This window comes from Hippocampus guttulatus, chromosome 18 (assembly GCF_054856545.1).
Source record: "Hippocampus guttulatus isolate MCC_2025c chromosome 18, RoL_Hgut_1.0, whole genome shotgun sequence".
Classification (NCBI taxonomy): domain Eukaryota; kingdom Metazoa; phylum Chordata; class Actinopteri; order Syngnathiformes; family Syngnathidae; genus Hippocampus; species Hippocampus guttulatus.
Window position 1 is genome coordinate 7,717,112 of NC_141278.1, and position 26,310 is coordinate 7,743,421.

The 26,310-nt window shown below is 42.8% G+C and overlaps 3 protein-coding genes across 7 annotated transcripts; all 3 read left to right on the forward strand.

The window, feature by feature from the left end:
- Positions 1-139: 139 nt before the first annotated feature.
- pithd1 (PITH (C-terminal proteasome-interacting domain of thioredoxin-like) domain containing 1) lies at positions 140-2,815 on the forward strand. The gene is made up of 6 exons (XM_086137649.1): positions 140-485; positions 1,422-1,465; positions 1,619-1,696; positions 1,892-1,996; positions 2,075-2,183; positions 2,432-2,815. Exons 1-6 carry the CDS (start codon positions 300-302, stop codon positions 2,531-2,533), a joined length of 624 nt encoding a protein of 207 aa, XP_085993775.1. The 5' UTR covers positions 140-299; the 3' UTR covers positions 2,534-2,815.
- A 671-nt stretch (positions 2,816-3,486) lies between these two features.
- lypla2 (lysophospholipase 2) lies at positions 3,487-9,176 on the forward strand. Of its 3 annotated transcripts, none has more exons than XM_086137248.1 (10): positions 3,487-3,548; positions 5,591-5,681; positions 5,925-5,956; positions 6,336-6,401; positions 6,526-6,573; positions 6,654-6,724; positions 7,292-7,365; positions 7,481-7,582; positions 7,718-7,888; positions 8,037-9,176. In XM_086137248.1, exons 2-10 carry the CDS (start codon positions 5,604-5,606, stop codon positions 8,085-8,087), a joined length of 693 nt encoding a protein of 230 aa, XP_085993374.1. In that variant the 5' UTR covers positions 3,487-3,548; positions 5,591-5,603; the 3' UTR covers positions 8,088-9,176. The 3 variants fall into 3 exon arrangements, with proteins under 3 accessions (XP_085993374.1, XP_085993375.1, XP_085993376.1); XM_086137249.1 differs by lacking the exon at positions 3,487-3,548 and adding an exon at positions 3,566-3,769; XM_086137250.1 differs by lacking the exon at positions 3,487-3,548 and adding an exon at positions 4,196-4,218.
- A 528-nt stretch (positions 9,177-9,704) lies between these two features.
- On the forward strand, positions 9,705-25,945 carry sfpq (splicing factor proline/glutamine-rich). Of its 3 annotated transcripts, none has more exons than XM_086137245.1 (12): positions 9,705-10,667; positions 11,277-11,468; positions 11,548-11,849; positions 12,033-12,128; positions 12,214-12,410; positions 12,491-12,575; positions 12,667-12,778; positions 12,854-12,902; positions 13,220-13,326; positions 16,281-25,583; positions 25,666-25,770; positions 25,842-25,945. In XM_086137245.1, the coding sequence occupies exons 1-10, from the start codon at positions 9,819-9,821 to the stop codon at positions 16,389-16,391; spliced, it is 2,100 nt and encodes a 699-aa protein (XP_085993371.1). In that variant the 5' UTR covers positions 9,705-9,818; the 3' UTR covers positions 16,392-25,583; positions 25,666-25,770; positions 25,842-25,945. The 3 variants fall into 3 exon arrangements, with proteins under 3 accessions (XP_085993371.1, XP_085993373.1, XP_085993372.1); XM_086137247.1 differs by having other exon boundaries at positions 25,532-25,583; XM_086137246.1 differs by having other exon boundaries at positions 11,280-11,468.
- Positions 25,946-26,310: the final 365 nt, after the last annotated feature.

The window sequence follows — 26,310 nt, forward strand, 5'->3', positions numbered from 1 at the left end:
AGTGATATTTTATTAATAAATAACTATTTACTTTACTTAGATGTACGAATGGATGAATGAATAACAAAGTTTGGTCCGCCACTGATTGAAAGGTCTGACGAATCACTGAAAGCAAAGCATGACCCGGAAGTAAATATCAACCTCGCGTTGTTTTGAAGTTGGCGTGGCCCGCATCTGATATTGAAACTTGTTTGCCGTCCGGAGGATTCCTCCGCACCCGCGTCTCCAGAGCTCCCCAACTTTGTGGCTCTTCAGCGGACGCTTACTTAGGACGCGAAGGCTCCGCGTCTGTTGCCTCCATGTCCGGCCACCACCACGACCACGGCTGCGGCTGCGAGGGCGCCCACGAACCCGCCGAGAGGGGCGTCGAATACGGACTATATCGCCGCATCGACACCGACAAGCTGCAGTGTCTGAACGAGAGCAGAGACGGGGACGGCAAGCTGGTGTTCAAGCCGTGGGACCAGCGGAACGATCGCGACAAGGTAAACGCCATCGCCTCCGTGAGCAAGACTTCTTACTTCGGTAACAGGGAAGTCAATTATTTTAAGTATGTCCTGTCCCAAACAGCATCAGTCAGCAAAAGAACCACGCATTGGTAGGTAGGTAACATTTTATTTGCAGTGGTGCAAATCACCTTTGCTCACAGAACTGTATGGAAATGCCACGAATCCCTTCCAGCCCCACCAAAAACACCATAATGTTTTTTTAAATGAAAAATAGCACTCATACGGTAAGAACATGAATCAAATGTCGAGCTGCAGTGATGAATCGAAAACTAATTGATTATCAAATTCCTCGATAAATATTTTGGTAATTTTTTTGCGGATTTTGTTTAATTTAAAATTGTCCATGTCCTTGCAATTGCAGTCACTGAACAGTAAATAATTCTGTAGTTTCTGTGGTCTTTCATGAAAGCAGACTGATTATCTTTGTGCTGAATTGAACTAAAACATTTACGAACATTTGTTTTTATTTGGGAAAACAATTATCAACGTGTTTGTCTTTTTTCTGACATGTTTGGGACCAAACTGAATCATAATTCATTTTTTTGCGTTTTCTGCACCGTCAATTTGGAATAATGCCCTATTTCGGTATAAAATTGAATTGAAATGTATTTTATACTTCAAATCACGACAGTGTTTCTTCTGGTGTAACCGCTTTGGCCATCAGAGGGCGGTATTATACGGACAAATAAGGGACTCGGTAAACTGCGGTAACAAGAAAACCTTTATTATTATTATTATTACCGGTAGTAGTTTCTTGCACAGGATAAGAATATATTCTTTTATTGTTATTTACTGCCTTTGTGTTTGTGTGTATTGTATGTTATATCTGTTGCTTAAATGTTAATTAGTGCCACGAAAATGGATGCAGTTTAGAATTTTCTATAATGTGTTTTTTTTTTCTCTCCCATGCAGTTTGTCGAGAGTGACGCCGACGAAGAGCTCTTGTTCAATATCCCGTAAGTGCTCCACAGTTTTCCCGTTTTGATGATCGGTCACCACACACCGGAGAGCATGTATCCAATTCCACCACTTTGCAAGCATCACAGATTTGCGCTACTGCTATCGCCGCGTCGCGTTTTGTTTTGCTTTTCATTTCTTTCTGTTCTCAGGTTTACTGGCAGCGTCAAGCTGAAAGGGATCATCATCTCCGGAGAGGATGACGACTCGCATCCGGCAGAGATACGATTGTGTGTGTCAATGTGAATCACGTGCAGTCAAATGTTTTAGTGTTTTGCAATACTTTGTCTTTTCGTGATTGTTAAACATTTCCAGCACAGAGCAAAAAAAAAAAAAAAAAAAAAGCATGAAGTGATGCATATCGCAGATTGCTGAAAATCTTGTGTAATATCTTGAGATTCATTATGCAGAGACATTCCTCCCAGGTACAAAAACATCCCTCAGATGTCCTTTGATGACACCGGCAAAGAACCAGAGCAAGCTTTCAGACTCAACAGAGACCCCAGCGCTCAGCTGGAGTACCCCACCAAGTGAATTTCCTTCAATGAGTTTCTGTCACAAACTCCGTCTGCGGCTGAGCGTTCCGTTTTTCTTCCTTTGACTTGCAGGATCGCCCGTTTTTCCAACGTCCAGCACCTCTCCATCCACATCTCGAAGAACTTTGGTGCAGAGAACACCCGGATCTACTACATCGGCCTTAGGGGAGAATACTCGGAGGTCAATATTGATCGAAACAAAAGCTTCAATCTTTTTCCATAAATGCTTTTAAATTAAACAATTGATTAATTCATTTAAAACTGCCAAATCGCCAAAAGAAAGTTCCCAACGAGCTTAATGCGAATGAGCATCAATGTTGTGGTGCTTTAATGCTTTTATCTGATTGTATTTTTTTCCTGATTCAATATCACGTCAAAAAAAAAAATCGAGAATAGAGTGCGGCTGACTATTGTTTCTGTTCTGTGAAGGCTCACCGACACGAAGTGACAATCTGCAACTACGAGGCGGCGGCGAACCCCGCCGATCACAAGGTGGAGAGCATTGTCCCTCAAACCAACTTTATTTCCTGAAGCCTCACTCTGAAGGAGGAAAACGAGCCTGTCATTAATGCGGATCAAACCAAGGCAACGACGCATTTGTGGCCGCGTCCTGTTGGCAAGCTCGCCAAGCGCGACGCGGATGCCGAGCGCTCAAGTCTGACGAGCTTTCCAAAATGCACTGGGGCATCACGGGTTTGCACTGGAGTTCGAATTCACGAAGGTTTGTAATGTGCTTCAAATAAAATCTTGAGATTTGACAATCTCGTGAGGAGTTGTCGTCTTACTTTCCCAATAAAGGTGCTTGAAAAGTTACGATTCTGCGTTCTAACACTGAGCATTTGAATTGTTGAGCGACTTTTCTGACACTTCGCAAATCGTTTTCATTTCATTGACAATCCTATTCACATAAATTTTGATAAGAGATTTTTTGTCATTGAGGATTGTTTTATAAACTCTGTGGGGGGGATATTTCATAATGCCTTCTAAGGCCTTCAAGGACACTAAACAATAAAAAATTTATATTAAAAAAATCTGTTTCTTGTCATTTAATTTTCTTGTTAGCATGATTTATTACATCAGTCAACAATTTTTTACAATCATAAATGCAAATAAACTTCTATGATTTTTTTTCACTGATTCCAAAACTTACCTCATTTTTTTTCTCAACCAGATTAGGTTTGAATATTCATAGTAAAACAATATACAGGTTTGTAATATAGTAATTTAGTTTGTAAAATTATGAATAAACACGTTTTTTTCTGAAACGTCATAGCTATAAATTACCACGTATGGTACTGTATGGCCACGCGCAAGATATTATAGATAAAACTTAAAACAAAAAAAACATATCTTCAAAGCCTGATATGCTGGAAAAGAATTAAAGATGTTTTAAATTGGCGTCAAAAATATGATACCAATTTGCTGTTGCTATTTTTGAATATCATGATCAGTTATGGGCGTGGTTATTTCTGACGTCCCAGCCTTTCGTTTGTGCGGACGCCAACCGGAAGTTGCGCTCGGGAGTGACCTAGGACAACAGCGAGTGGTGAGTGGAATAATTTATGTCAGCTACTAGCGGGCCGCGGCTTCACCGCCTTCTCCCCTCTGTGTACTCTCCTCCGCGTTTTACTCGCGGACATATCTTTTTTAAAACCTTTTCGGAACCTTCTTTGGCTCCCTCCTGAAGTTCCCCCTCGGTGCAGGGTGGCCATTTTGTGACGTTAGAGCTCCCCATCGTCGCGGACGGACACACGGATTGAGACGCCGGTAGCAGACAATTACACTCATTGTGTTAGCACATGCTAACAATTTGTGTGTGTGTGTGTAGCGCGTGTGTGTAAAGGGGGGGGGGGGGATTAACCAGGATTTAATCCGTGTCAAAAGGATGGTGGGACAGTCGCCTTGTGACTTTTATTGTACCGCCGAATGCCATCACGAGGGATGAAAGAAGAATCTATTTCATTGTCGTGCCCTGCCGCCCCGCTTCCGCCTCCGCGCCGGTCGTCACATTTGCCGGTCAGGTCAGGTTGTTGGAGCTCCATCCAAGCGGGCTACCCACGGGATGGTTACCCAGAATAGTGAGCTCGTTTGTGGTGGTTCTTGGTCGGAGAGTGTGTGAGTGTGGGAAGGTAGGATCGGGAAGAGGCGAGGGGGTCACTCACTGCCGCATTTGATCGTTCGGTTGTTTGGCAGGCATCTGAACCCTGTGCCTTTGTGTGAGTTTGTTGTTTTCTCTATGTTTTAGTGTGGCATCCCACCAGTCGTACAGTAATCTACTCCCGATCAAAATTCTAATCTAAAATTGCATGAATTGGCATTTTGCACTGTTGCCGTGTATGCGTGCTTTATTGTCTGTCGTTGTTTAGAAGACCACCTGCACAGTTATGGGCATTTGTCTCATTTTGGTTGAAAACTTGCTATGATTCATTCAGATCAAGGGTGTCAAACTCACATTTCCCAAATCGTAGTTATTGTTTCCCTTGAAGGGCCGTGATCACTGTCAACACGTGGATTCATGACTTTATTACATTTACACAGCAAATTTATGGATAACTAGTTTTGAAATCAGGAGCCACTTGGTTGTCCAACTATATTTTTTCAATTGATTTTAAAGGAATTGGTAGCAAAAATAAATAAATTAAGATATCTCATAACTCAGTGTTGTTTAAAGTGAAGACGATTTTATTTGTCTTTGCAGGCCATGTAAAATGATGTCGCAGGCTAGATCTGGCCCCCGGGCCTTGAGTTTGACACCAATGATGTAGACTGTGTTTCTGAGAGGCCCTTTGGACATACAGTGCAAGTCAATTTGTTTAAAAATATGAAATACCGTTTGACCACATATGTTTTCAAAAGCTATTTCATGATGGTGATATGATTTTTAAAACAAAAAAATTTAAGTGTTGCACTTGCTGTATATAGTATGAGAACCACTGCTTTAGACTTGTTTTTTTTGCCAGGCAGACCAAGCACCAAACCTCGATAATACTACTACTTCATGCAGAAATGACCTTCATTTAGCAAACATGCTAAGACCAGCGGACGGATCAGTCACACAGTTGTTAGTTGGCCCGGACTGGATGCCGCTGTAATTGTAACTTTTCAAGTCAAGGATTATCCAGCTTGAGGTTTACACATTAACCCCCTCGCGTTGCTTCTAGCCAAACAGGCCCCGCCTGGGCCTGCATCATCATATAGGCAAAGGGCGTCAAGGAGAGACTTTTATGACTCTGCGGCCGATTAACCAGGTGCCCCAATGCTGTTATCTGTGCTTATCTGTGCATGGTTCCAGCCGGGTCAATGGGTGCATTTTGATAGAATTGGCAAGTTGGCCTGACTGAAACCAGAATTCATAGACTGTGTATGGAATGAAAATTTTCCAGGTTTGGAAAATGGCAATTGTTGTCTGGGGGGGGAAGAAAAATAATTTGTTTCCAAGATTTTCTTTTGACATGCATTGAGCTTTTGTGGATTTGGTCTTTATTTACACACAGCATCTGTACTCTTTTTTTTTTTCCCAACTGTGCGTGTAAAACAAATATTTTGTGTGATCATATTTCAATTTGCTGTCTTCTCCTGTGTTGACAGACTCTCACGGTGTATGTGTGGCAACAACATGTCTGTGCCGCTGCTTGCCGATGCTGTGACGGTGTCCGGGAAGGAGAAGGAGACCGCGGCAGTGAGTTCAAAGCCGCCCCCCTCCCCCCACCCTGATCGCCCGCATCCTTAACCGATGGCAATACATGATCTGTACAGTATCTCATGTCAATGGCGTCTCATAATTCAGTTTGCCTTGCGTTGCGATTGGACATTTCATAAATGTCGTTGCCATTTGGAATGCGGAATGGACATTTTAAATTATTTTATTCATAAGGTTTAGTGTAATTGCCTCTCTCTCTCTCTCTCTCTCTCTTCGTCACAGGTGATTTTCCTTCATGGATTGGGAGACACAGGGTAAGTTTTGGGCTAAAAATGAATCCAATTTCCCTTGGTGTATTTAAACTGGGACATGTTTAACTGGAGTAATCCCACTGCGGCATTATAAATTCAATAAGGAAAAGGAAACTGGCGTTGGGACAACAATGGAAGGACATCTTTCTTCTTTTGACATCCGGCTCTTTACAAGTACCAAGACCAGCTTTGTTTGCGCAAAAAGGACGCCTTTTGTCTTTTGTCCACGTTGTCACGCACACATTGAGAATTGATTCATTCGCCTGGATGTTGATACTTTTGAGTCCACGGAGATGGCGGATTATTTTGAGCATGGGAACGAACCAAAAAGATGTGCGTTAGTAATATTCTTATTTTATTGTGTCCTCTTTTTGTTCTTCAGGCACGGTTGGGCCGACACCTTGACGGGCATCCAGCTGCCTCACGTCAAGTTCATCTGCCCTCACGCGTGAGTATCAATAGGAGGAGTTGTTCGATTGAGTGATTAACTTTCTTCTTTCCCGTTCTTTTGTTAAAACAAGTCAAGATGGTCAGCTCCCTTGCCACACATGTAATTTGTTCTTCTCCAACAGGCCAAAGATCCCTGTCACCCTCAACATGAACGTCATGATGCCCGCCTGGTGAGACGTGTAGTTTCCAGGACGAGCATCACAAGACAAACGGCAATATTGAGACTGGTTGCTTTGTGTTTCTGCAACAGGTTTGACCTCATGGGCCTCAGCCCCGAAACTCCCGAGGACGAATCCGGAATCAAAAAAGCGGCTGATCACAGTGAGATTTACGTTAGTTAGGAGATTGGCGTGACTGCTTTGATGACTTGTCAAAAATTGAAAGACATATCTGTTAAAAACAAAATAGTGCATGGGAAAAGAATGATTTGAAAATGCGAGTTCAAAACTATATGCGAGGAGTATGATTTGAAATTTTAAGTAAATTTAAGATTAAAAGAATACATGGTTTAAATTTTTTTTTCTGACAGAATGAGATCAATAACATTGAATTACAGAAGTCTCACTAGACCCTTTGGTATTTCAATGTATTGAGATAATAGTTGTGGTGTATTCACTCTTTCAATTATTAATGTGGGCAATTCAAATACTTTTGTGGGCAATTTCTGTAGATCCACAAGAGTGCACGACTAAGCATTAAAGGTGGAGACACCAGATTTTTCTAAAAATACATGTACCAAGCTGTGACTACACCGGTTTATAGCTTCACCTAGTGGTCAAAATGTAGTACTGAATCAGGAAGTGTGAAAGCAAAATATGGAGGTCATTTCAAATTGGTCAGCATTGTGTTCCGTGTTTCATTTCTGCACGTTTGTCGCCTTCCGTTCAGTTAAAGCCATCATTGAACACGAGGCCAAAAACGGCATCCCTCCCAACCGCATCATGCTCGGCGGCTTCTCTCAGGTAGGAACCCGAAAAAGAGCAACTTCATGTTTCTTCTTCTCTTGGCGGTTCATCAAGAATGCCGTACATCGCTTTAGTCAAGGGTTCCGTTTGTTTTCTTTGCTTCCTCATTCAGGGTGGGGCCTTGTCCTTGTACACTGCCTTGACCTGCCAGCATCAGTTGGCCGGCGTGGTTGCCCTCAGCTGCTGGCTGCCGCTTCACAAGAGTTTCCCTTTGGTACTTCTATTCCATTTTGATCATTTGGAGTGCGTGATGATATGTTTGAATTATTTTAAAAGTATGATCGAAAGACCTGAGGTCAAATGAAGTGCTGCCAAGTGCACTAATGTGTGATGTGTCTGTGCCATACAGGCGTCAAGCGGCAACAAGAACCTGCCCATCCTGCAGTGCCACGGCGAGAAGGACGAAATGATCCCCGTGCAGTTTGGCGCCATGACGGCGGAGAAGCTTAAATACATTGTCAACCCGCAAATGATTACCTTCAAAACCTACCCAGGGGTCCCTCACTCGTCCTGCACTCAGGTGTCACATACAGCCGTGTTAAAAAAAAACAAAACAGAACAAGTTACATCATATGATTTTTTATTTTTTTTTTGTTCCTGATGGGCTTAAGAAATGTTGACTTTTTTGGTTGCAACATCGTTCTGACATGTCTTTTGCTCCACTGCAGGAAATGCTGGCAGTAAAGGAGTTCATTGAGAAGCACTTGCCTCGGATCTGACCTCACCTGATCCCTGCTGTGACTCCTCCTCGTCCCCCCACTCGTGACACTGACCTCTCAACCCCCACCCCACCCCAATTTGTCATTGCCCAAACAGGAAACAGCCATGAGCACCCCTTCTTCCTTCCACATGCGTGCAAATTGGGATTTAAAAACAAAAAATATTTCGGTGGTCGTCCTGGCAATTCGTAGCCTCAAAAGGGAGAAGATCAACTTACACGCAACATTCCTGTTGATTTTTTTTTTGTCGTTTCAAGTAATTTCATGTGTCCGGTTGCAACACGTTTTCCCTTTTGTTTTGCAGTCCACTTGTCACCCTCCAGCACCTCGTTCACCCTCATTTCAAGTGTTTATTATTATTATTTTTTGTCACCACAAAAAAACAAGAGAAGAACCCATGTTGAAAATGCTTATCATTGCAAATAAAGTCGATCTCCCTCATTTGGCAACTTAACTGTCCAAGCCATTCATCAAGCTCAAAGGTCTGACTTGTAAAATTTTCAGAAAGTGGCAATACACTGGGAGGGCTCTGGTAAGAAACGTAACTGAAGAGTGATTTTACAAATTACAAATGAAAGTTAATCTTCAACAACTTGATCCTTGGACAATGAAGTGTTGCTCCGAGGAGTCACGTGTGAGTAAAAAAAAAAATCTACATCTGTCAGGTGTTCTATGGTTTTTCCATTTCTGTGAATGTTGTTTTTATTCTCCATGTTCTTATTTTGGCACTCTTGTTTAGAAAAGCTTGGGTGAAAAGGAGGACAGACATCCGCTTTGATTGTTGTTGACAAATCAATGAATGTCTCACGTCACACAATAACGGTTGCTTTTCGTCCTCTTCGACTGCTGCCTCACTTTTTATTTTTTTTTGATTCGATGTGTGTCGAGTTGCACATTCTCATGTGATTTGTCCTGGGTTTAAACTTTTACATGTTTTTGTGTAACAACTTTTTTGTTTTTTTTTTCCACTGTTGTCATCTCATCCTTTTATGGTGTTATGTTTCTAATGATGGCCACTCAGTAACATGAGACTGGTGGTCTCTTTTTGTTTCCAAACACCTGTATGCAGAATAAATGACAAGAAAAACATTGTCTGACTTAAGTGTCCTACTGTACGGTGCAGTTGTAAATTCAGTACATTTGGATTGAATCATGAAGAACTGTTTAAAAACATTTTCGAGCTTTTGTCTGCAATACATTTGAGTCGTTTCGGTGTTTCTTTCGAATGTCTATAAGCACAACGTTCAAACTGGAAAGTGTTATTGTGGTTTAGAACATACTTTTAGAAATTTGCCTCATGATGAATACTTGAACCTTGTACCATATTAATTTGATGTTATAGTACTTGTTAATCATCATGATGGTACTTTGAGAAAAAGGCAATATTTTATTTTAATCAACAAATGGATAACATTTACATATTTTCTGCGCATATAACACGTAATGGCTCCCGGAAAAACGTGCTTATGGTCCCGCCTACTTTTCCAAATGAACCAATGAAGTCGTTAGTGTGGGGGAAATGACGTTCAGTAATAGAATAGGCCAATCAGGTGGCAGAGCAGATAAACTAACCAATTACATGTTTGGGCGGGGCTATTGTACCAGAGGAGGAGAGGAGGCTTTGAGCACAACCGACAATCGCCATTTTTGACACGTTTAGGTGAGCTCAAGATTGCGCGCTAACTTTACAACCTTTTTGAGCTATTTTGAATTATTGGATAATCACGAGAGATGTCTCGTTTTCATAATAACCGCGGCGGAATGGGGATGAATCAATTCCAGCCTCGCCGAGGTGGTGGAGTCGGCGGTCCGATGCGGGGTAGTATAATGGGAAGTCCCAATTTTAGAAACCACCCTTTTCAGAACCAGAATCGCCGGGGAGGCCACAATAACTTCAACCGAGGACAGCAGTCGAGTAACCAGAAGCCACAGACCAACCAGGGCTTGCCAGGCCTTCCACCGCCGACCCCAGGGCCTGCTCTCACTATGAAAGTCCCGATGGTCAAACAGGAGCCAGAAAAGCCGACAACACCAGCAAAGGAGGCGAACGATCAGCTCAAACAAGAAATCACATCTCCTCAGCCGAACCAGGCCAACAAGAACACACAGCTCAAGTCAACAACTCAAAATGCGAATGGCCCGCCACAGCAGCAGCAGCCGCAGAATCAGTCTACGCTTACAAGTCCCAAGCCTGGCCTTAAGCAAAACCAACAGAATCAGAAAGGAGGCCCGCAACCAAACCAACAGAATCAGAAAGGAGGCCCGCAACCAAACCAACAGAACCAGAAGACTGGACAGCAACAGAACCAGCGAGGAGGTCAACAACAAAATCAACAGAACCCGAGGGGAGGCAAACACCAAAATCAACAGAACCAGAGGATGGGCCCACAGCAGAACCAGAGGGCAGGTGTGCAGCAGCAAAACCAACAGAACCAGAGGATGGGCCAGCAGCAGCAGAACCAACTAAATCAGAGACCAGGTCCGAAGACGGGGGCCCACATGAATACGTTTAATAAAGCGGACCAAGTGAAAACGGAGCAGGAGGCCCCGAGCACAAGCTCGGATCAACGTGAGCCACAGGTTAGTTTTTGGTTTTTGTCCCACATTTTGAACAACAATCGTCGTTCGGATTACCTAAAAACGCGAAAGTAACCCATAAAAAGCGTAAATGTCGACGAAAATGCCTGTAGTTCTTTTGTCGATGTATTGTAGTGATGTGTTCAATTCTTATCGCCTAGCACTCCGACCGGGCGGTGCAACAGCAAAACATTCTCTAGTATTTTTACTGTCATTGTCTCGTGCAACCGCCTTAGGGTGGAATTTAAATCAAGCGCACCGACCGTGTTTGCCCCTTGCTATCCGCCATTTTGTGCTATAAAAATCATTCGTCACAGACTTACATAATTGTGTGTTTATGACCCATATATTTTCCCGTTATTTCGTAATTATTGTAAGCTACTGTGTTTGCTCCACAATTTTAAAAAAATAAACAATCCTGTAGATTTTAGGATGGTTGCACTCCATGGGGGAAAATAAACGAACTTTACAGTGGGAAACGTGAAAATGGCGACGAAGAAAATAAGTCATGACTGACTTATCTGTGCCCATATTTCGAAATTCGTCGTGTGCTGTTGCATTCTCAGTAATACAGTGGTTTTGATTTTATTTTCTCAAAATATTTGTGTTTAGCAGGAATTCAAGGCGACACTGTCCATGTTGCTGAAACCTGGCGAGAAATCATACACACAACGCTGTCGTCTGTTTATCGGCAATCTCCCTAATGACATCACAGAGGAGAATTTTAGGAAGATTTTCGCCAAGTATGGAGAGCCCAGTGAAGTCTTTATCAACAAAGGAAAAGGCTTTGGTTTCATCCGACTGGTAAGGATTAGCACGACTATCATGAAAGCAATCTGTATGTCGTTTACTTCATGAAAGAATTGTAACACATTCTTTACAGGAGTCCCGTGCACTTGCCGAGATAGCGAAAGGAGAATTGGACGACATTCCAATGAAAGGCAGAAACCTCCGCGTCCGCTTCGCCACACACTCAGCGGCCCTCTCTGTCAAGAACCTGTCACCATTTGTGTCCAACGAGCTCCTGGAGGAGGCCTTCTCCCAATTTGGAATGGTCGAGAGGGCCATCGTCATTGTTGATGACCGTGGGCGTTCCACCGGTAAGGGCATTGTTGAGTTTGCCTCCAAGCCCGCTGCCAGGAAGGCCCTGGACCGGTGTAACGAGGGGGTCTTTTTGCTTACCACGTAAGTTCTATCCCAAATGAATACTTCTGTTTTTGAACTGTACCTGACATCCATCTCGTACTAGAGTATATTAGCTGTTACTAAAGTCAATTCTTAATCTGTCTGCAAGATGGTTTCCACTTGGGCCCATAAAAAGGATACTGGTCAGAATATTGTAAGAGCGTGATGTCATTTTTGTTTTAGGTCACCAAGGCCCATAGTTGTGGAGCCTCTTGAACAGTGTGATGATGAAGACGGACTTCCTGAGAAGCTGGCCCAGAAGAATCCCAGATATCAAGTGTAAGCTTGTCATTTGTAATCTTTTTATCGTCAATTTGTATAATATCGTCAAACATTTTCTTTCCTTACTGTGTTTTCTTAACAGTGAGCGAGAGGAACCCCCGCGCTTTGCCCGCCCTGGCACCTTTGAATACGAGTACTCCAAACGTTGGAAGTCACTAGATGAGATGGAGAAGCAGCAGAGGCAGCAGGTGGAGAAAAACATGCGCGAGGCCCGCGAGAAGCTCGAGAGCGAGATGGAGGACGCATACCACGAGCACCAGGCTAACCTCCTCCGCCAAGGTAAAAGACCTTCGCCGCTATTTTACCTCTGATATTGATTGTTGTGGCCCCTCCACGCTAAATTTCACGTTCCTCTGCAGATCTACTGAGACGGCAGGAGGAACTGCGACGCATGGAAGAGATGCACAGTCAGGAGATGCAAAAGAGGAAGGAGATGCAGTTGAGGTACTGGCGTTGGTCTGATTGGAGCACCACATTCTTTTGTCCGAGTGCCTTTTACTGCTTGTCCTAATGGTGTACTCTCTTTTGTTGGCAGACAAGAGGAGGAGCGTCGCAGGCGAGAAGAGGAGATGCTTCGCAAGCGCGAAATGGAGGAACAGCTGCGTCGCCAGCGCGAGGAAAGCTACAGGATGGGCAACTTTATTGATGTGAGCTTAAAATTCGGCAAATCAGGAAAAAGCTGATGTTAAATGAATTATAACAGTTGTGAATTCTTTTTCCAGAGGGAGCGAGACATGAGAATGAGTTCTGGGGCTTCAGTGGGCATGGGAGGTAGGTTCTTTTTCTTTTGCGTTTTAATTATGTACAAGGAATCTATTTAATGGAAGAATCGGCATTGTTTCGGTGCACAGTATTTTGTGGTTGAAAAGGTAATTTTGAAAAGCTCCAATTCGATGATCCAAAAGAAATTGACATGAAATCATCTCAATTCAGGATGTTTTTCATGATGCGAGAAGAGTTGCTTGCCGGCCTGGAAGACTGTGGCTGAGAGTCCGCCACCTTTTCTCTTAACCTAATTGGCTCTAAAAAATACTCCGTAATGGCCTCAGTTCTGCAGTTTGTGTTTGACTCAATGTTTTCCAATCCAGATATGTCCTATGGCGCCGGGAACCCGACCTTCGCCATGAATGTGATGGGATTTGAGGGGCAGCAGGTAATGGGAGCATCTCCAGGATCCCAGATGAGCAACGATATGGTAATGCCCGTTTTTGGCCAAATCGTTCCTTGATGCAGTATATTGTGTCTGGCATTTCCCCTCCAGCGGTAGATGACTTGGAGCGGATAATAGTCGCCGTGAACGTTAATGACAGACAGGAAGAAGCGGGGGGGATGGTCCCCGGGTATTCTGTCCGCTCGCCGCTTGTTGATTATGGCAGATATGATTGTTACATAATACACATTTTAAAAAAAATACATAGATTATTAATATTGGTAAGCCGGTCCCCCTCAGTTTTATTCTCAGTGGTTAAGCGTAAAGATGACTGACAGCCTGCACTAAATTCGTAAACATTTGTGCTCTCACAATATTTTGTGCTGTGGATCGCTACTGCAAGCCCTGTCTCTTGTGAGCTGGACAGGCACTTTTTTTTCTTTCTTGGTGTCTACCAGTGTTTTTAAAGCCCTTAATTGTTGTTACATTGCTGTTTGCGAGCAGACTGAAGCGTAATCCGTCATGAGAAAAAAAATCCACTGGACCATTCTGTGTTTTTGTGCTTCCTTGACACAAGCAGGCATTTATTTCACTCTCGTGAACAGCGGTGTTACATTTTTAATATATATTTATCTATGTATAGTGTTTTTAGTGTAGGCTGGCGGCCAAACCACAAAAAAGTGATTTATGATAATTCGCTCCTGGGGGGGGGCAGGCAAAGCCTTGTGACTTGGGTGCTGTTTTTACTTTCAGGTGGCCAATTGCCATGTCAGTTGGCCTTATTCTTCTGACTTGTATGAAGTGACCAAAACCGCTGGAGAGTATCTGTAGTTGGCAACTCAAACATAATTTGTTTTAGGAGCATAGTTTAGAGTTGATGCAAAATTAGGTTGTGATTTAGCCGCTCTTCGCTCTTGTGACATTTTTGGCAGTTTGTGGAGTTGTCTTTTGAGACCCTCTGCCATGAATAATAATTTGCTGGTGTCGAGCCAAAACATCCTATGTTTCAAAATTTGCTACGTTTGATATTTGTTCACAAATCTTTGCGCGTATGTGTATTTATTATTATTATTATTATAAACTGGCCATTCTAAAGTGTTGATAATGGCTGGGTCAATCCGCCCGACGCAGGCGATTTGTAATCTACAGTGCTCAATTTTGAACGAGCAACGGCAACGCAAAGTAAGCCGTTTGCCCATTCTTTTATGAAAACAAGACTGATTGTCTGAACTTTGCAGAGGATTGCTCACCTGCGAAATTTTCAAATTTCAGACTTAGAACTGCTTTTCTCTGTATTGTTGAACTGCGTTTGCTACCCCAAAAATGACTTGCGTGTACTCTTTTCTCAATGTGATTTGCACTCAATGGCGCACATTTGTGCGAGTATTTTATAGTATGCCAAAGGAAACACTGATTGTGACCGGAAGACTTTTCTACAGCACACATGGCTTTTTAGCTGCAGTGTACAATCTGTCTTCTAACATTTAGACAGCAAATGAGCTGATTCATTTTCCACCCATCTTAAAATCTGAAAGAAACCAGCACATTGGTTACATATTCGTCTGGGGTTTAATCCTTTCTTAGTCCAGTTCCAATAGTTTTTTTGTGCTCCCCTAAGGATTTTCTAAATGTAGGACCCTATAAAATCTGACATTGTTTACACCGGTACCATTTAATCCGTCCATATTTCTCAACAGACGTCTGATCGAAATTGCAGCCATTCATTGAAGACCCTGTAAAGTGAATTCATCAAACTTTCTAAATACATTATTCATGCTTGAAAATGATCACTGAAAACCCGTGTGAGGGCTAAGAACTATTTAGTACTTGTGAAGATATAACGTTACGGTTTAATTCACTCGTTTGAATTTCCTGAATTATTTTTCAGGCATCTAAAACTGGGCATGAGGGAGTGCACTGAGACACTCCTCCCCGACAGAAGAGTGTCTTTATTTGCTGCCTGCATGCGTTTAGCTAGCTGGGCCGTGCCTCTTACCCCAAAAATGCATTTTGCCTTTGGATCCTAATCTGGCGTGGCTGCATTAGAGTGCCTCGTTGTTGGCCAGGAGTGCACGTATGTTACACAAAGAAAGGTGGAATAGTGAGCAGCCGGGATCTTAAATCTGACTTGTTGGCAGGTCGTTTGTGGGTTGGGGCTTTGTGCTGACATGGCTGCTTATATAGCACCAAGTGTCAGCGGGTGTACGGGGTGAAATCGTTTTTAAAAATCCAACATTACAGCCAACTTGGTGCTGGCTTGGCCACTTTCGCAGCATGGAAAAGCCCCGAACGACCCTGTTGTGGTTTGTCAAATGTGGAAGACATTTTCACTTTACAGGGTCTTCCCACGAGAATCGCGGGCCTTCGGGCAGCAGGTGGGGTACGCCCCAAACGAGTTGCCAGCCACTCGCAGGACAAGACAAACAACCATTTGGGCTACTTTTACATTTGCACAAAAACCTGGACTGACTTTACATTTGTCAATCAGCTACTTTAAAAAAAATTTTTTTTTCACTCGCTACATTGAATCAGCGTGAATTTATTTGACTACTTACTGCTTTTATGAAACCTGATGCACGTCACCATTCCCGTTTTTAAAATCCGTTTTGAGCTTTGCTACCGTTTTCTTCATTTAATTAGGCGGCGGATTTCATGGGGCCCTACCGTAGTGGCGTTGACAACTAAGCCTCGGCTTGGCATGCACTGCCGAGGGTGTGAGGGGAGGCATTGACTAACGAAAGCATTACCCTCTCTTCCTTTTCCGTATGTAACCTGTGGCACCTGTGGACCTTCATATTGGAACGAACTGTTTCTTCGGATGTGTGGCCTGCTGCTTTTGTTGATCAAAAAAAACTGAAAACATGCATATGACACACACACACTGCATATGTCTGCTTCCAACATGGACATGAACTGTGTGCTCGCCCACTTGGGCCCCCGCAACTCCTTTTGATCACGCCCCCTTCACGCCCGCCTCACTGGCACGTTGCCCCGCGCAGCGCGGCGAACGCTTCCCTCAGGGTGGTCCCCGAGGAATGGGGCCCGGTAACGGCTCTTACAACAGGGTCCGCGAAGAGTTTGAGCTTCCCACTAAAAAACCGCGTTTTTAAACGCTCCTCCCTTGACGCTCCTCGACGCAGCATTTTTGTACAAATTCTTCTAAAACAAGAAACACTCAGTTTGTATTTAAGTTCCAAATGTTTCAGCATTTTTGTCTTGAGACTTTTTATGACGAGTCAGTATACTCCCTTTTTTTTAATTTTGGATTGTCACTAGTACAGTAAGATTAGGTTTCCCTGTCGTAGTATTTGACCCCTGTATAATTATTTTCTAGTGTTATGTGCTTCGTCGTGCTCTGTAATTTTTCTTCTTAATTCTACATGGCTGTCACTTCCAAGAGCATGTCACAATAAAGATAAAAAAAATGGGTTCAATTTGGCCAAACCTAATAATTTATTCTCACCGCGTTGTTCAAAAACAACGAAGCTTGCAGCGTTTTGATTGTCAACTCTGTGTGTGTGTGTGTGTGTGTCGTCATAAAATGGGTAAAACGCGTGGTGCTTTAAATGCATCGCTCATACCCCGCAATCAAATCGTTCTAATGCGGTGGTAGTCGGCGGGAGTCCTTCTATCCAACATAATCCACACTTGAAGTGTAACATAGAGTATCAATTTTATTTTTGTATTGCCAGAATAGTCGTGGAATCTGGAGAATATTTTGATCCCTGGTGCTGATGATGCACTTAATGTCATCAAACTCCCGCCGAGTCAGGAATTGATCCTATAATTGGATGACTGATAGCAAAATTCCAATTTCTCATTTGTTCCTTGTGCACGCTATGCAACAAACGTGACTTGACGTGTCATTCAAAAGTGAGTTGTAGGTATAGTTGCACAACTTAATGGCCACCCAAAAGTATTTTTGCCTTCATCCGATCCGCGAACTTGACAAGGAGACTGGCCATGGAAAGCAGTTGTCGTTATAATGCTAGATGTCATAATTTTAGTTGACTGATTATCGTCCTTCAAGGCAAAATTAAATTTACAGCTCTGCTGTTGTGCGCGACACTTAGAACCAGATTTCACACATGCAGGCATTCAAGGACGATGCCTTGCTCCAGGGCACCTTGACTGAGCCGGCAAAGCAGGCTTGCATATCTCCCAATAACTAGTTGCCGTTGTTGCATTTGTTGTTGTTGTTGTTGTCCGCAGCGTGACCTCAACCCGTGACCCTTGTGCTCCAAAGCACAAGTCCGTACTCTTCGACATGCATTTATTTGTGTGGAGTGCTCACAAGCTTGAAAGACTTTCCGTATCGAGTCATGCTCCTTTTGACTTGCCAGATTTCAGAAGACAAGACGTTCTCCAAAGGAAGACAAAAGTCGCAAACGTTGTCTTGGTTGCCTAATCAGAAGATTGCACAATATGACAGCGGGAGTGAAATCTACCCAGTGATCTCTTTTACGCTTCTGCAATCTTAATTTAAGGTTTCGGATCGTGATGCGATCAATGTTGCACTCGAGCCGCTCATCACTCCTCCTTACCCGGACTGCCGTTGTATTGATCCCTTCGGTCTGATGACAAAATCAACAAACACGAATCTATATTGATTATATCCACCCAATGATATTTTACATACTTTTAAAAAGTTCAAGCAGTCTGAAGAGGACGTCTGTTCTGGCCGCACTTGAACACTCTCTGAAAAACCTGCATTGGTTGAGTCGCCATCCCAAGTTTACACAGGACAAGCCTGATCATGTGAATTGAGTTAAAGTTAAAAAAAAAAAAAATAGTGATTTAGGATGGAGGATGTCATCGGACAACTGACAAACCACACCGTCTGTTGACCAGATCAGCGCCGCTTTCTACATTCAAGGTTTGGTTGCTCCACTGTGTCTTATGCTTGTATAACTTGTGGCAAAGGTAATCGACCCTCCCACTGACATACTTGTACAGCCGTCATCGGCTGCCTTCGATCTCCAAAGCTCACCCAGTCAGAATCTTTAGGACGGTCAGCTTTACATGACGTAATAATTTGATATTCTTTTGAGCATCCTCTGTTTGATCTTTTCTTTTGCAAGCAACACATTTAATCTCGCGTCTTGTTTTTTTTAAGCACACTGTTATATTTTATCCTTCATTACATTTCCCCTAAATTGTTTAATGGGCCATCTGTATCTGGAGCTCATCCTCTGACCTCTTAGGTATTCCCCAATATTGAAATAAATTCACAGTTGGGTCCATAAATAGGATTTAAAGACATTGAAGGACTGTTAAGAATCTTAAACATTTTTATACCCAAGTACATTATAGTTGTATGCTTTAGCTGTTGGATATATGTAGCATATTCTGCATTGTTACTTTGATGTGCTCTTTACATTCTTTCTTTAACAGGTTTGACGGACTATAAAGATTTGGGACTGTGGATGGAAATTGAGGCGGTGTAGTGCTTTTAGCAAATCTATTAAAACCCCAAGCGAGATGCGATGGTGTAGATTGTGACGGGCTACATTTGGCTTTTAAGTCAGTGTAGCAACAATGGAAATTGGTAGGTAACTGCCCCCGTTTGGAACTTGCATGACAGATCTTAACGGTAACGTGTTGAATATCCAAGTGTCTGTTTTTCATTCAGTGGTCCTACACCGTTGAAAATCCTAACTGACAATGTGTATTAGTTGACGTGGATTTTACTTCTATCAAGCGCAGTTGTAAACTGCAATTTCTTTCTTTTTTTTTTAAATGGTAACGCCGGTAGACGCGGAACAATGGATCTCAACTGTTTTCGTCTTCTGGTTTTCACATTCTGCTTTTTAGGTCATTGGAGATCATTTAATTTGTGGTGTTTTGTAATGGTGCGGGATTTGCTTCCCCTATGAGTTTTATGGTGCATGGTGCGGAATCTACCAGCTACTAAAGTAAAACATAACTCTACCTTGCTGGTAACTCATACAAGCTGTGGGCTCAGCCAATTTTTGTCTTGAATCGCAGGCAAAAACCAGAGTTACGAGCGCTAATAGTGGCAGCCAACTTAATAACGGGCAGCGTTTTGGCCGATTGTAATTATTCAATAATAGGCCAAGTGCTTCCCTGAAACTGTTAATTGCCACTGCCAGTTATGGTTCTAAAACACAACATAAACAAATACAATGACGCTTTGCGTTAAACCAAACGCCATGAAACTCTCTGATGAAAGTCCGCTCAGCCTACTGTTTACTCACAAAGCATAACGCAATAGATGGGATAACAAACCCCAGTTTGACACCCCAGTGTCACTGTTATCAGCCATAAAGCAGCGGTTATTTGGACGCAAACAAGGCAGAGAAGCATGTTGACAGACAATATGAACAAGCAGCGTGTGTATACATACAGTATGTGTTATACTGCTCTCTAATGGCCAAGGCGTACACACCCGAATGAGCTGCACGATTGACGCGGCGAGACAGATTAATTTGCGAGTCAGATTAATTTATCTAGCAAATTTCATACACAAGGTATCTCAAAGTGCTTCCCACATTGGAAAGCATTTAAAAACAAGAACATTTAAAACAAACATGTAAACGCAAACCAGTAACTGAGTCCGTTGCAAAAAATGGGTAGTTCAACATCAATTCATCTCGTGTGATACTGCTTTTTATTTCTGCATGTTTTTCTAAAGTACAAGAACATAGAATGCTAATTTTCACACTTGAAAATATGCTCACAATTTTTTGTTGAGTTTTTCACGGTTGGCAGGAACTGATTAATGGCATTTCTATTCATTTCAATGGGGATGGATGCTTTGAAATACGAGGCACCTTCTCACGAGCTCTACCACTTTATACTTGAGCTTTTATTCATGTAGTGTTTGTTTCTTCCACACTTCTGGAAAACTCGGTATTTGTAACTGGGATGTTTTTAATGCCATTGATCATCAAAGTTGCAGGATCCATAACGTAGCAACATCATAAAAGGTTGTGGTGTTTTTTTTTTTTTTTTTTAATATGCATCCTTTTGTCTGTTAGACACTAGCATTTGAGCCAACTGTGCAATATCAGGAGAAAAAACAATATTGTCTGTGTGGTGTACCATTTGTTTTTTTGTTTTTTTAACAGGTTTGTCCATCTTTAAGGGTGAGAAGGAACAATCCAAAGCAAGCAATTCAAAGTCTGTGCTGGCTGCACATGAACTCGTTTTATCCGCCTCCGCCCCAAAAATACTTCTGCAATAGATTGTGTGTTGCACTCGATAGGGTGGTGTGGATTGAGAAGGTATGATTGTATTCTCTTTGAACAGGTGTTGCGAATGTGATGCGAGCTGTAAATGGCGGAAGATCCTTTTTGTCTCTTGAACACGTTTGAATTGACCGCATCGTGCGCGTGAATATTATGTAGTATTACCAGGCCTACCGCAGCTGAAGACTAAAAGTAACCACGCAGTGGAACCTCTGACACTATGGAGGAAACAAAATTGTCTTCAATGACTTACGGTGTAGGTCATTTTTGTTAACTGTGATAACATCACTTCTTGTGGCATCTGTGATTGAAATCAGTGTGCCATCATGCCTAGTTATTCGGAATTAATTTAGCAAAACTCATATTTTACATTTCCTGATCACCAGACGTGACTTGAACTGCTTTTGCATTGGAACGCAATCTCGATCGAGCATTCATTTAACAGATTGTGGCCGACATAACTAGAAGGTGGCTAGTTTATTTGATTTTGTGTGTGTTTTAATAAACACGCCCTCTTCACGGTCAGTTTCATTCTGACTCTCACGACTAGATTTTTATTTATTTATTTTTTTAATATTGCAAAGCTGAGTTTTGCATTGGCGTGTCCACCAATAGTTCCACGATCATACTAAATTGTGGGAATGAAATGTTGGGCTGGTTAATTGCGAATAAATAGCTTCATTAATCTCCATAGAATATAAATTTTGCAATGTTGCCACCCTATTTCTCTTCTCTTTTGCTGAGACTTGGTGGGGTGCCACGTCCTTCTATGTTACACGTTTCTTGCAAAAAATTAATTTTGCAAGGCCCCCAATCCCATTATATCATTTTGTACAAGGAATTATCCGTTGATATTTTTCACCCGAATACCATCAAAATGTATGGATGTAATTTTATGACCTCGCCGTCAACAACGCCAATTTTGAGAGCTTAACTACAATATGGTCTGTGACCCCCCCGCCCCCCCAAAAAAAGAGGGTGACAAACGGACTCCTTGCTACCAATTTTCTGCTCCGCATGATAAATAATAAATATCATAAAAACAAACGGTTGTTTCGAAAGAAGTCATGTAGCACTTGTCTCCCACTTGTATTCACCTCTATTTTTTATTTTTGGACAAAAACCTGGTCCACTGGAGACCTAAACCATATCCTCCCCCTCCCAAGCGATCCAACCAAGCAAGGCCCACCGTGCTTCAGTGTGTATGTATGTGTGTGTGTGCGTGTGTGTGTGTGTGTGTGTGTCATGTCTTTGGCAAAGCGAGCTGCGTTAGCCGCAAGTCAGCCAGCTTGTCAGAGACGGGCTGCCCCAGTCCGCAAGTTACATTTGCTCCATGACTAGTTCCGCAGCAGTCAGTGGACAGTAAAGCCTGGACTTGTTTGCGCTGCAGCCAGAGAGGTATGCTAACACGGCACGAGCAAGGTAAGTGCTCATCCATGTTTACCGTATCCAAGATGTACAGTTGTCCCATAACTCTCCTCTCTCTCTCTCTCCTTTTGCTCTCTCATTCACTCATGTCACGGTGACACTTTTGAAGGGCTTCTGGCATCACACTTGGGATCAAATGGCATCACAGTGCAGATCCTGTAACTCTCTGTGTACATTAAAAAAAAAGTGAATCAAAAAACAAGCCTGATGGACCTTGTAGTGTGTGTGAATGTGTGCTTGTAGTGCTGTGTTAGGTGATGACTTGAGTAGCTGAAACACTGGTCAACATTCTGGACCAAGACATCGAGTACTGTAATACCTTGGAAACTTTTACTTGTGTTGCCTTGTGACGTGGACGAAAGAGGTACACTGCTTACTGTGATCCCTGGGTAATGTTACCCAGGAGGCTTTGTGTCTAAAAGTTGTAGTTCCCGCGGCTTTTCTTACCAAAAGGTGCTACTCAGCAACCCAAACTGAATGTCTAGTTTTGCTTAGACCAAGCAAGAGCAGTTCCCGACCATAGTGTATTTTTTTATTTTTAATTATTATTTTCATCTTCAAGGGGCCTGTGCAATGCGCCAAATCCGAATGGTATTACTGTGATGCACTGGACGGCTTGTTGAAAACTGCGCTCTGTGAACCTATGAACAATATCTGCAGTACTTTTTTTTTGGCCCCTCCCCTATACTTAATATCTCAACTCGGAACATGACTTCGTTTTGTGGATTGCTTCTTGGACATAATGGGGTGGGAACGAAGGATATATTAAAAGAAAAAGTATCAACTGGATGGATATACAGTGATCCCTCGCTTATCGCGGTTAATGGGGACCAGAACCCCCCGTGAAAGAGGAAAATCCCGGAAACCGTACCCCCCCCCCCCCCCGCCCCGATGGATGTATAGGTGTATGAGTATATATATATATATATATATATATATATAAGGCCAAATTTAATGGTATACATGCATGTAGAAGTAAATGTTTGTAGTAATTAACATTACTTAATGCTATATACTAATATATGCATACATGCATAGGTTAGTGTATAAATAACAAAATACAGTAAACAAATGTAGTACTGTATATGTTGCTCGGTGTGACTCGCTGTTGTTTTGCTGCCTCTCGCGGACCTTTTGTGTCATTTTTTTAAATTAATATTTTTGAAAAAATCTGTGCTGCACTAAATCCACAATAAGTGAATCGCAAAGTAGCGAGGGATCAATGTAAACTCTTACATATTCACACTTTAACCCTTTGAGGGACAGCGGTTACTACAGTGGACAGTCTCTCATGTTATCAAGTGACAGGGTGCATGAAAGGGTGTTTTTTTAATTTTTTTATGACATACCAGGCATTGATATTATTTGTCTTAAACCACTGTTTCTCAACCTTCATTGAGCCATGGCAATTTCTTTCTTTTTTTTTTTTTCTACTTCTATTACACAAAACTCGAGGCACACTTGGCAAAACAAATGTCACAAAACGTGTGACTCCTGAGATGCTGGTAGAGTCACATCTTGACTTCATCTGAAAGTTGGGCCTCTTCACTTGATGCGACCAAGCATGATGTAATTGCGGCGTGTGAATGGCAACACATGGATACGCATCGTTTCTCCTACCTTCGCTTATCTAATTTGAGCATTACATTTTGACTTATGTCATGAAGTGAAATTGGATTCTTTCCCACAGCACTCATAGTCCCCCCCCCCCCCCCCAAAAAAAAAAAAATTCTGCCAGTGGATTGCAGTCATGACATGAGTCGCATAAACAAACATGAAAAACAGCATTCATGGTTTGTGCAACACAAATACACAAGACATTTGTACCAATAAAGCAATCATCTCTTGAGCTCATTTTTTATGCTAGCTCTTGTTGTGGGGTGGGCGTGCGTACCTGAATATATATATATTTTTTTGTCATTTTGAGATCTTCTCTTGTCTGGCATTCTCGCACCAACGGGGTGGCCGTTGTGATTGTCTGGTTTGAAAGGTACCGCGCTGTATTCGCTGTCGAGAACCTGTCACTCTGCACTGTGATCCATTTCCTTTCTCACAACTCGGCGCTCGAGACAGTCGTCGGGTGTCCTATGACTCAAAACACCAGTGTGATGCCAGAACTACCCTCGCGGCCACGGATGGCAAGCCAACCGTTATGCAAAAATGATCTAGCCTGTTGCGGGGGGGGGGGGGGGGTGGGGGGGGGGAGAGAAAAGCTCTGTTGCCACTTGGCGTGGTAGCGTAACTTGCACCATACCCGGGAGGGGTTCGGGGACCGTGGTCTGAACTTTGGTCACATATCCTTGCAGCTTGACATGTGAACAGCAGAGGCGAGGGAGGGGGGCTTAAGTCACATGACTTGACCTGGATTCAGACTTAAGTAATCAATTTTAAGACTTGGACCTCGTTTGGATGAAATTGAAAAGATTGTTTCAAAACTGACATGGTATTGAGACTCGACTGACGTAACCAACATGACTTTTGACAAGTGCCTTCTTTTTTTGTTTTTGACGTTTCTTTATGATGAAGCACGCACGAAGCTTCTGTTTTGACGTGCGGGGTGTGCTGCCCACCTCGTTTTGCAGGGCTCACTAAAAAGTAAAAAATAAATAAAAATACTACATCTAATGTCCATCTGTCACGATAAAACCCACAGCGATGGATAAAATATGTTGACCGTAGCTCATCGAAAGCTTGTCCAACATTAATTGGGCTTCAGGTCTGTTCTGCATCGATGACCGTAGTAGACATTACAGAAACTTTTTTTTTTAATATGTTGATTAAAAAAAAACAGTACAAGAAATTCAGGCAAGCACAGATGTTGAGTGCAAACTTGCCAATATCCAAATGAGGGAATGCATGCAGGACTTATGACTTGCCAGTAGGTGGAGTATTTATTTGTTGTTGAAACTGCAAACTCCACCTTTTTAACCCAAGTAAATACTTGACTATTCGCTTGTAAATTTAGTGAGGACTCCAAGCAATTTGCTTTGTTTTTGTCACAGTGACTTGAAGACCTGAGACTAAATGAGGACTTGTGTGACTGACTCCCACCTCTGATGAACGGTCGTGACACTCTCACGCCCCCATATGACACTTTGCAACTTTAGCCAAGGTCACACCGCACAATTTCAACAATTAGCAACAATCCCCGAAGCACTGTAAATGTTGATCAAGATATCCTTTATTTGTCCCACACTGGGGAAATTTACAGTCTACAGCAGCAAGATTGTGGGTCGAAAGAAGAAAGGATCAACCTTTGCATAAAAGGTTTCTTCTGGGGGGGGGTGTTTTTTCCTCATTCTTTCTACTGATGTGCCATTTTGAAGCAAATTACTTTTCCTTTGCCCAATGTGCATTTTCTCGCCTTACGTACATGTCAATTTTGTTCCCCCCCCAAAAAAAAAGTTCCTGCAGACTCAGGGACTTGTGTGGTGTGACCACGTGGCCGTCTCACATAGACGACATTAACAGTTCTCGTATAATGCATGTTCATATCGTAACCTTTTTACACTGATGTGCTGACACACACACACACAAAATATTCACAAGCTGCCATTTTTGTTTTTACTTTCCCTGTCAGCTTCTCACTGTGTGTGTGTGTCTCGCCACAGGAGCCTCCACTGGCCGACGGAGGGTGACCAGTGTCAACACTTCTCCGTGACGGTAAGTTCCCAGGATGTTATGACGCTATGTAATTGAAACGAACAGCTTATTTGTAGGATAATTTTTTTTCTGTGCTTCCCAGGGAAATATGGTCACTGGTAAAATGCAGAAACAACCACAGGGATAGCAACACCTTGCAGGGAGGCCCTGTGTTCACACTCACAACAAGGATGTCCCAATGAAAGCGGTGCGTGTAGCTAGAATACCCTACCTAATAAACTTAAAGCTCTTGCTAAGAGTGTTTTTCTTCCCTGGCAGAGGTGCATGCTGTGACACGTCGCTCCGCGAACGATGATGCAGTGGGACGCACAAATGGGTGGATGCTGGTGAAATACAAAAATAAAAACAAAAACTACACTTGAGACTTCAGTCTCCGCTCCTTTCTTTGATGTGTAAGTGTAACAACGGCGCTTGGAAGCAAAATACGTCTCCAGTATCTGCGCAAAGGTGTGTGTTTGGAAGGTGCCGCATTTCCCCAAAGGAGGTCCAGCCTAGAGAGACCAAAGCTAGGTGAGCCACAACCCCGGTGGCCAGATCGCATGTAGGTTCTCGGTCACGCTGACCTGACACCGAAACACGCGGTACTCAAACTGCACGGACGTGTCAAAAGACTTGACCTTCACGGTCATCTTATCTGCGATTAAAACCCAAACACCTTGAACTGGAGCTCCTGCAAGTTGGCTTTGCATTTTTAAACAGATTCCAGCCAAACCATAAATCCATGGGT

What these genes read in the sequence shown, in the direction of transcription:
- pithd1 (XM_086137649.1), top strand. Translation starts at nt 300, where the DNA reads ATGTCCGGCCACCACCACGACCACGGCTGCGGCTGCGAGGGCGCCCAC. An exon ending in GAGCTCTTGTTCAATATCCC is followed by an intron (nt 1,466 to 1,618) that starts GTAAGTGCTCCA and finishes TTCTGTTCTCAG; the next exon opens with GTTTACTGGCAGCGTCAAGC. An exon ending in TTAGGGGAGAATACTCGGAG is followed by an intron (nt 2,184 to 2,431) that starts GTCAATATTGAT and finishes TGTTCTGTGAAG; the next exon opens with GCTCACCGACACGAAGTGAC.
- lypla2 (XM_086137248.1), top strand. Translation starts at nt 5,604, where the DNA reads ATGTGTGGCAACAACATGTCTGTGCCGCTGCTTGCCGATGCTGTGACG. An exon ending in AAGTTCATCTGCCCTCACGC is followed by an intron (nt 6,402 to 6,525) that starts GTGAGTATCAAT and finishes CTTCTCCAACAG; the next exon opens with GCCAAAGATCCCTGTCACCC. An exon ending in CAAAAAAGCGGCTGATCACA is followed by an intron (nt 6,725 to 7,291) that starts GTGAGATTTACG and finishes CCTTCCGTTCAG; the next exon opens with TTAAAGCCATCATTGAACAC.
- sfpq (XM_086137245.1), top strand. Translation starts at nt 9,819, where the DNA reads ATGTCTCGTTTTCATAATAACCGCGGCGGAATGGGGATGAATCAATTC. An exon ending in GCTTTGGTTTCATCCGACTG is followed by an intron (nt 11,469 to 11,547) that starts GTAAGGATTAGC and finishes CATTCTTTACAG; the next exon opens with GAGTCCCGTGCACTTGCCGA. An exon ending in GGCTTCAGTGGGCATGGGAG is followed by an intron (nt 12,903 to 13,219) that starts GTAGGTTCTTTT and finishes TTTCCAATCCAG; the next exon opens with ATATGTCCTATGGCGCCGGG.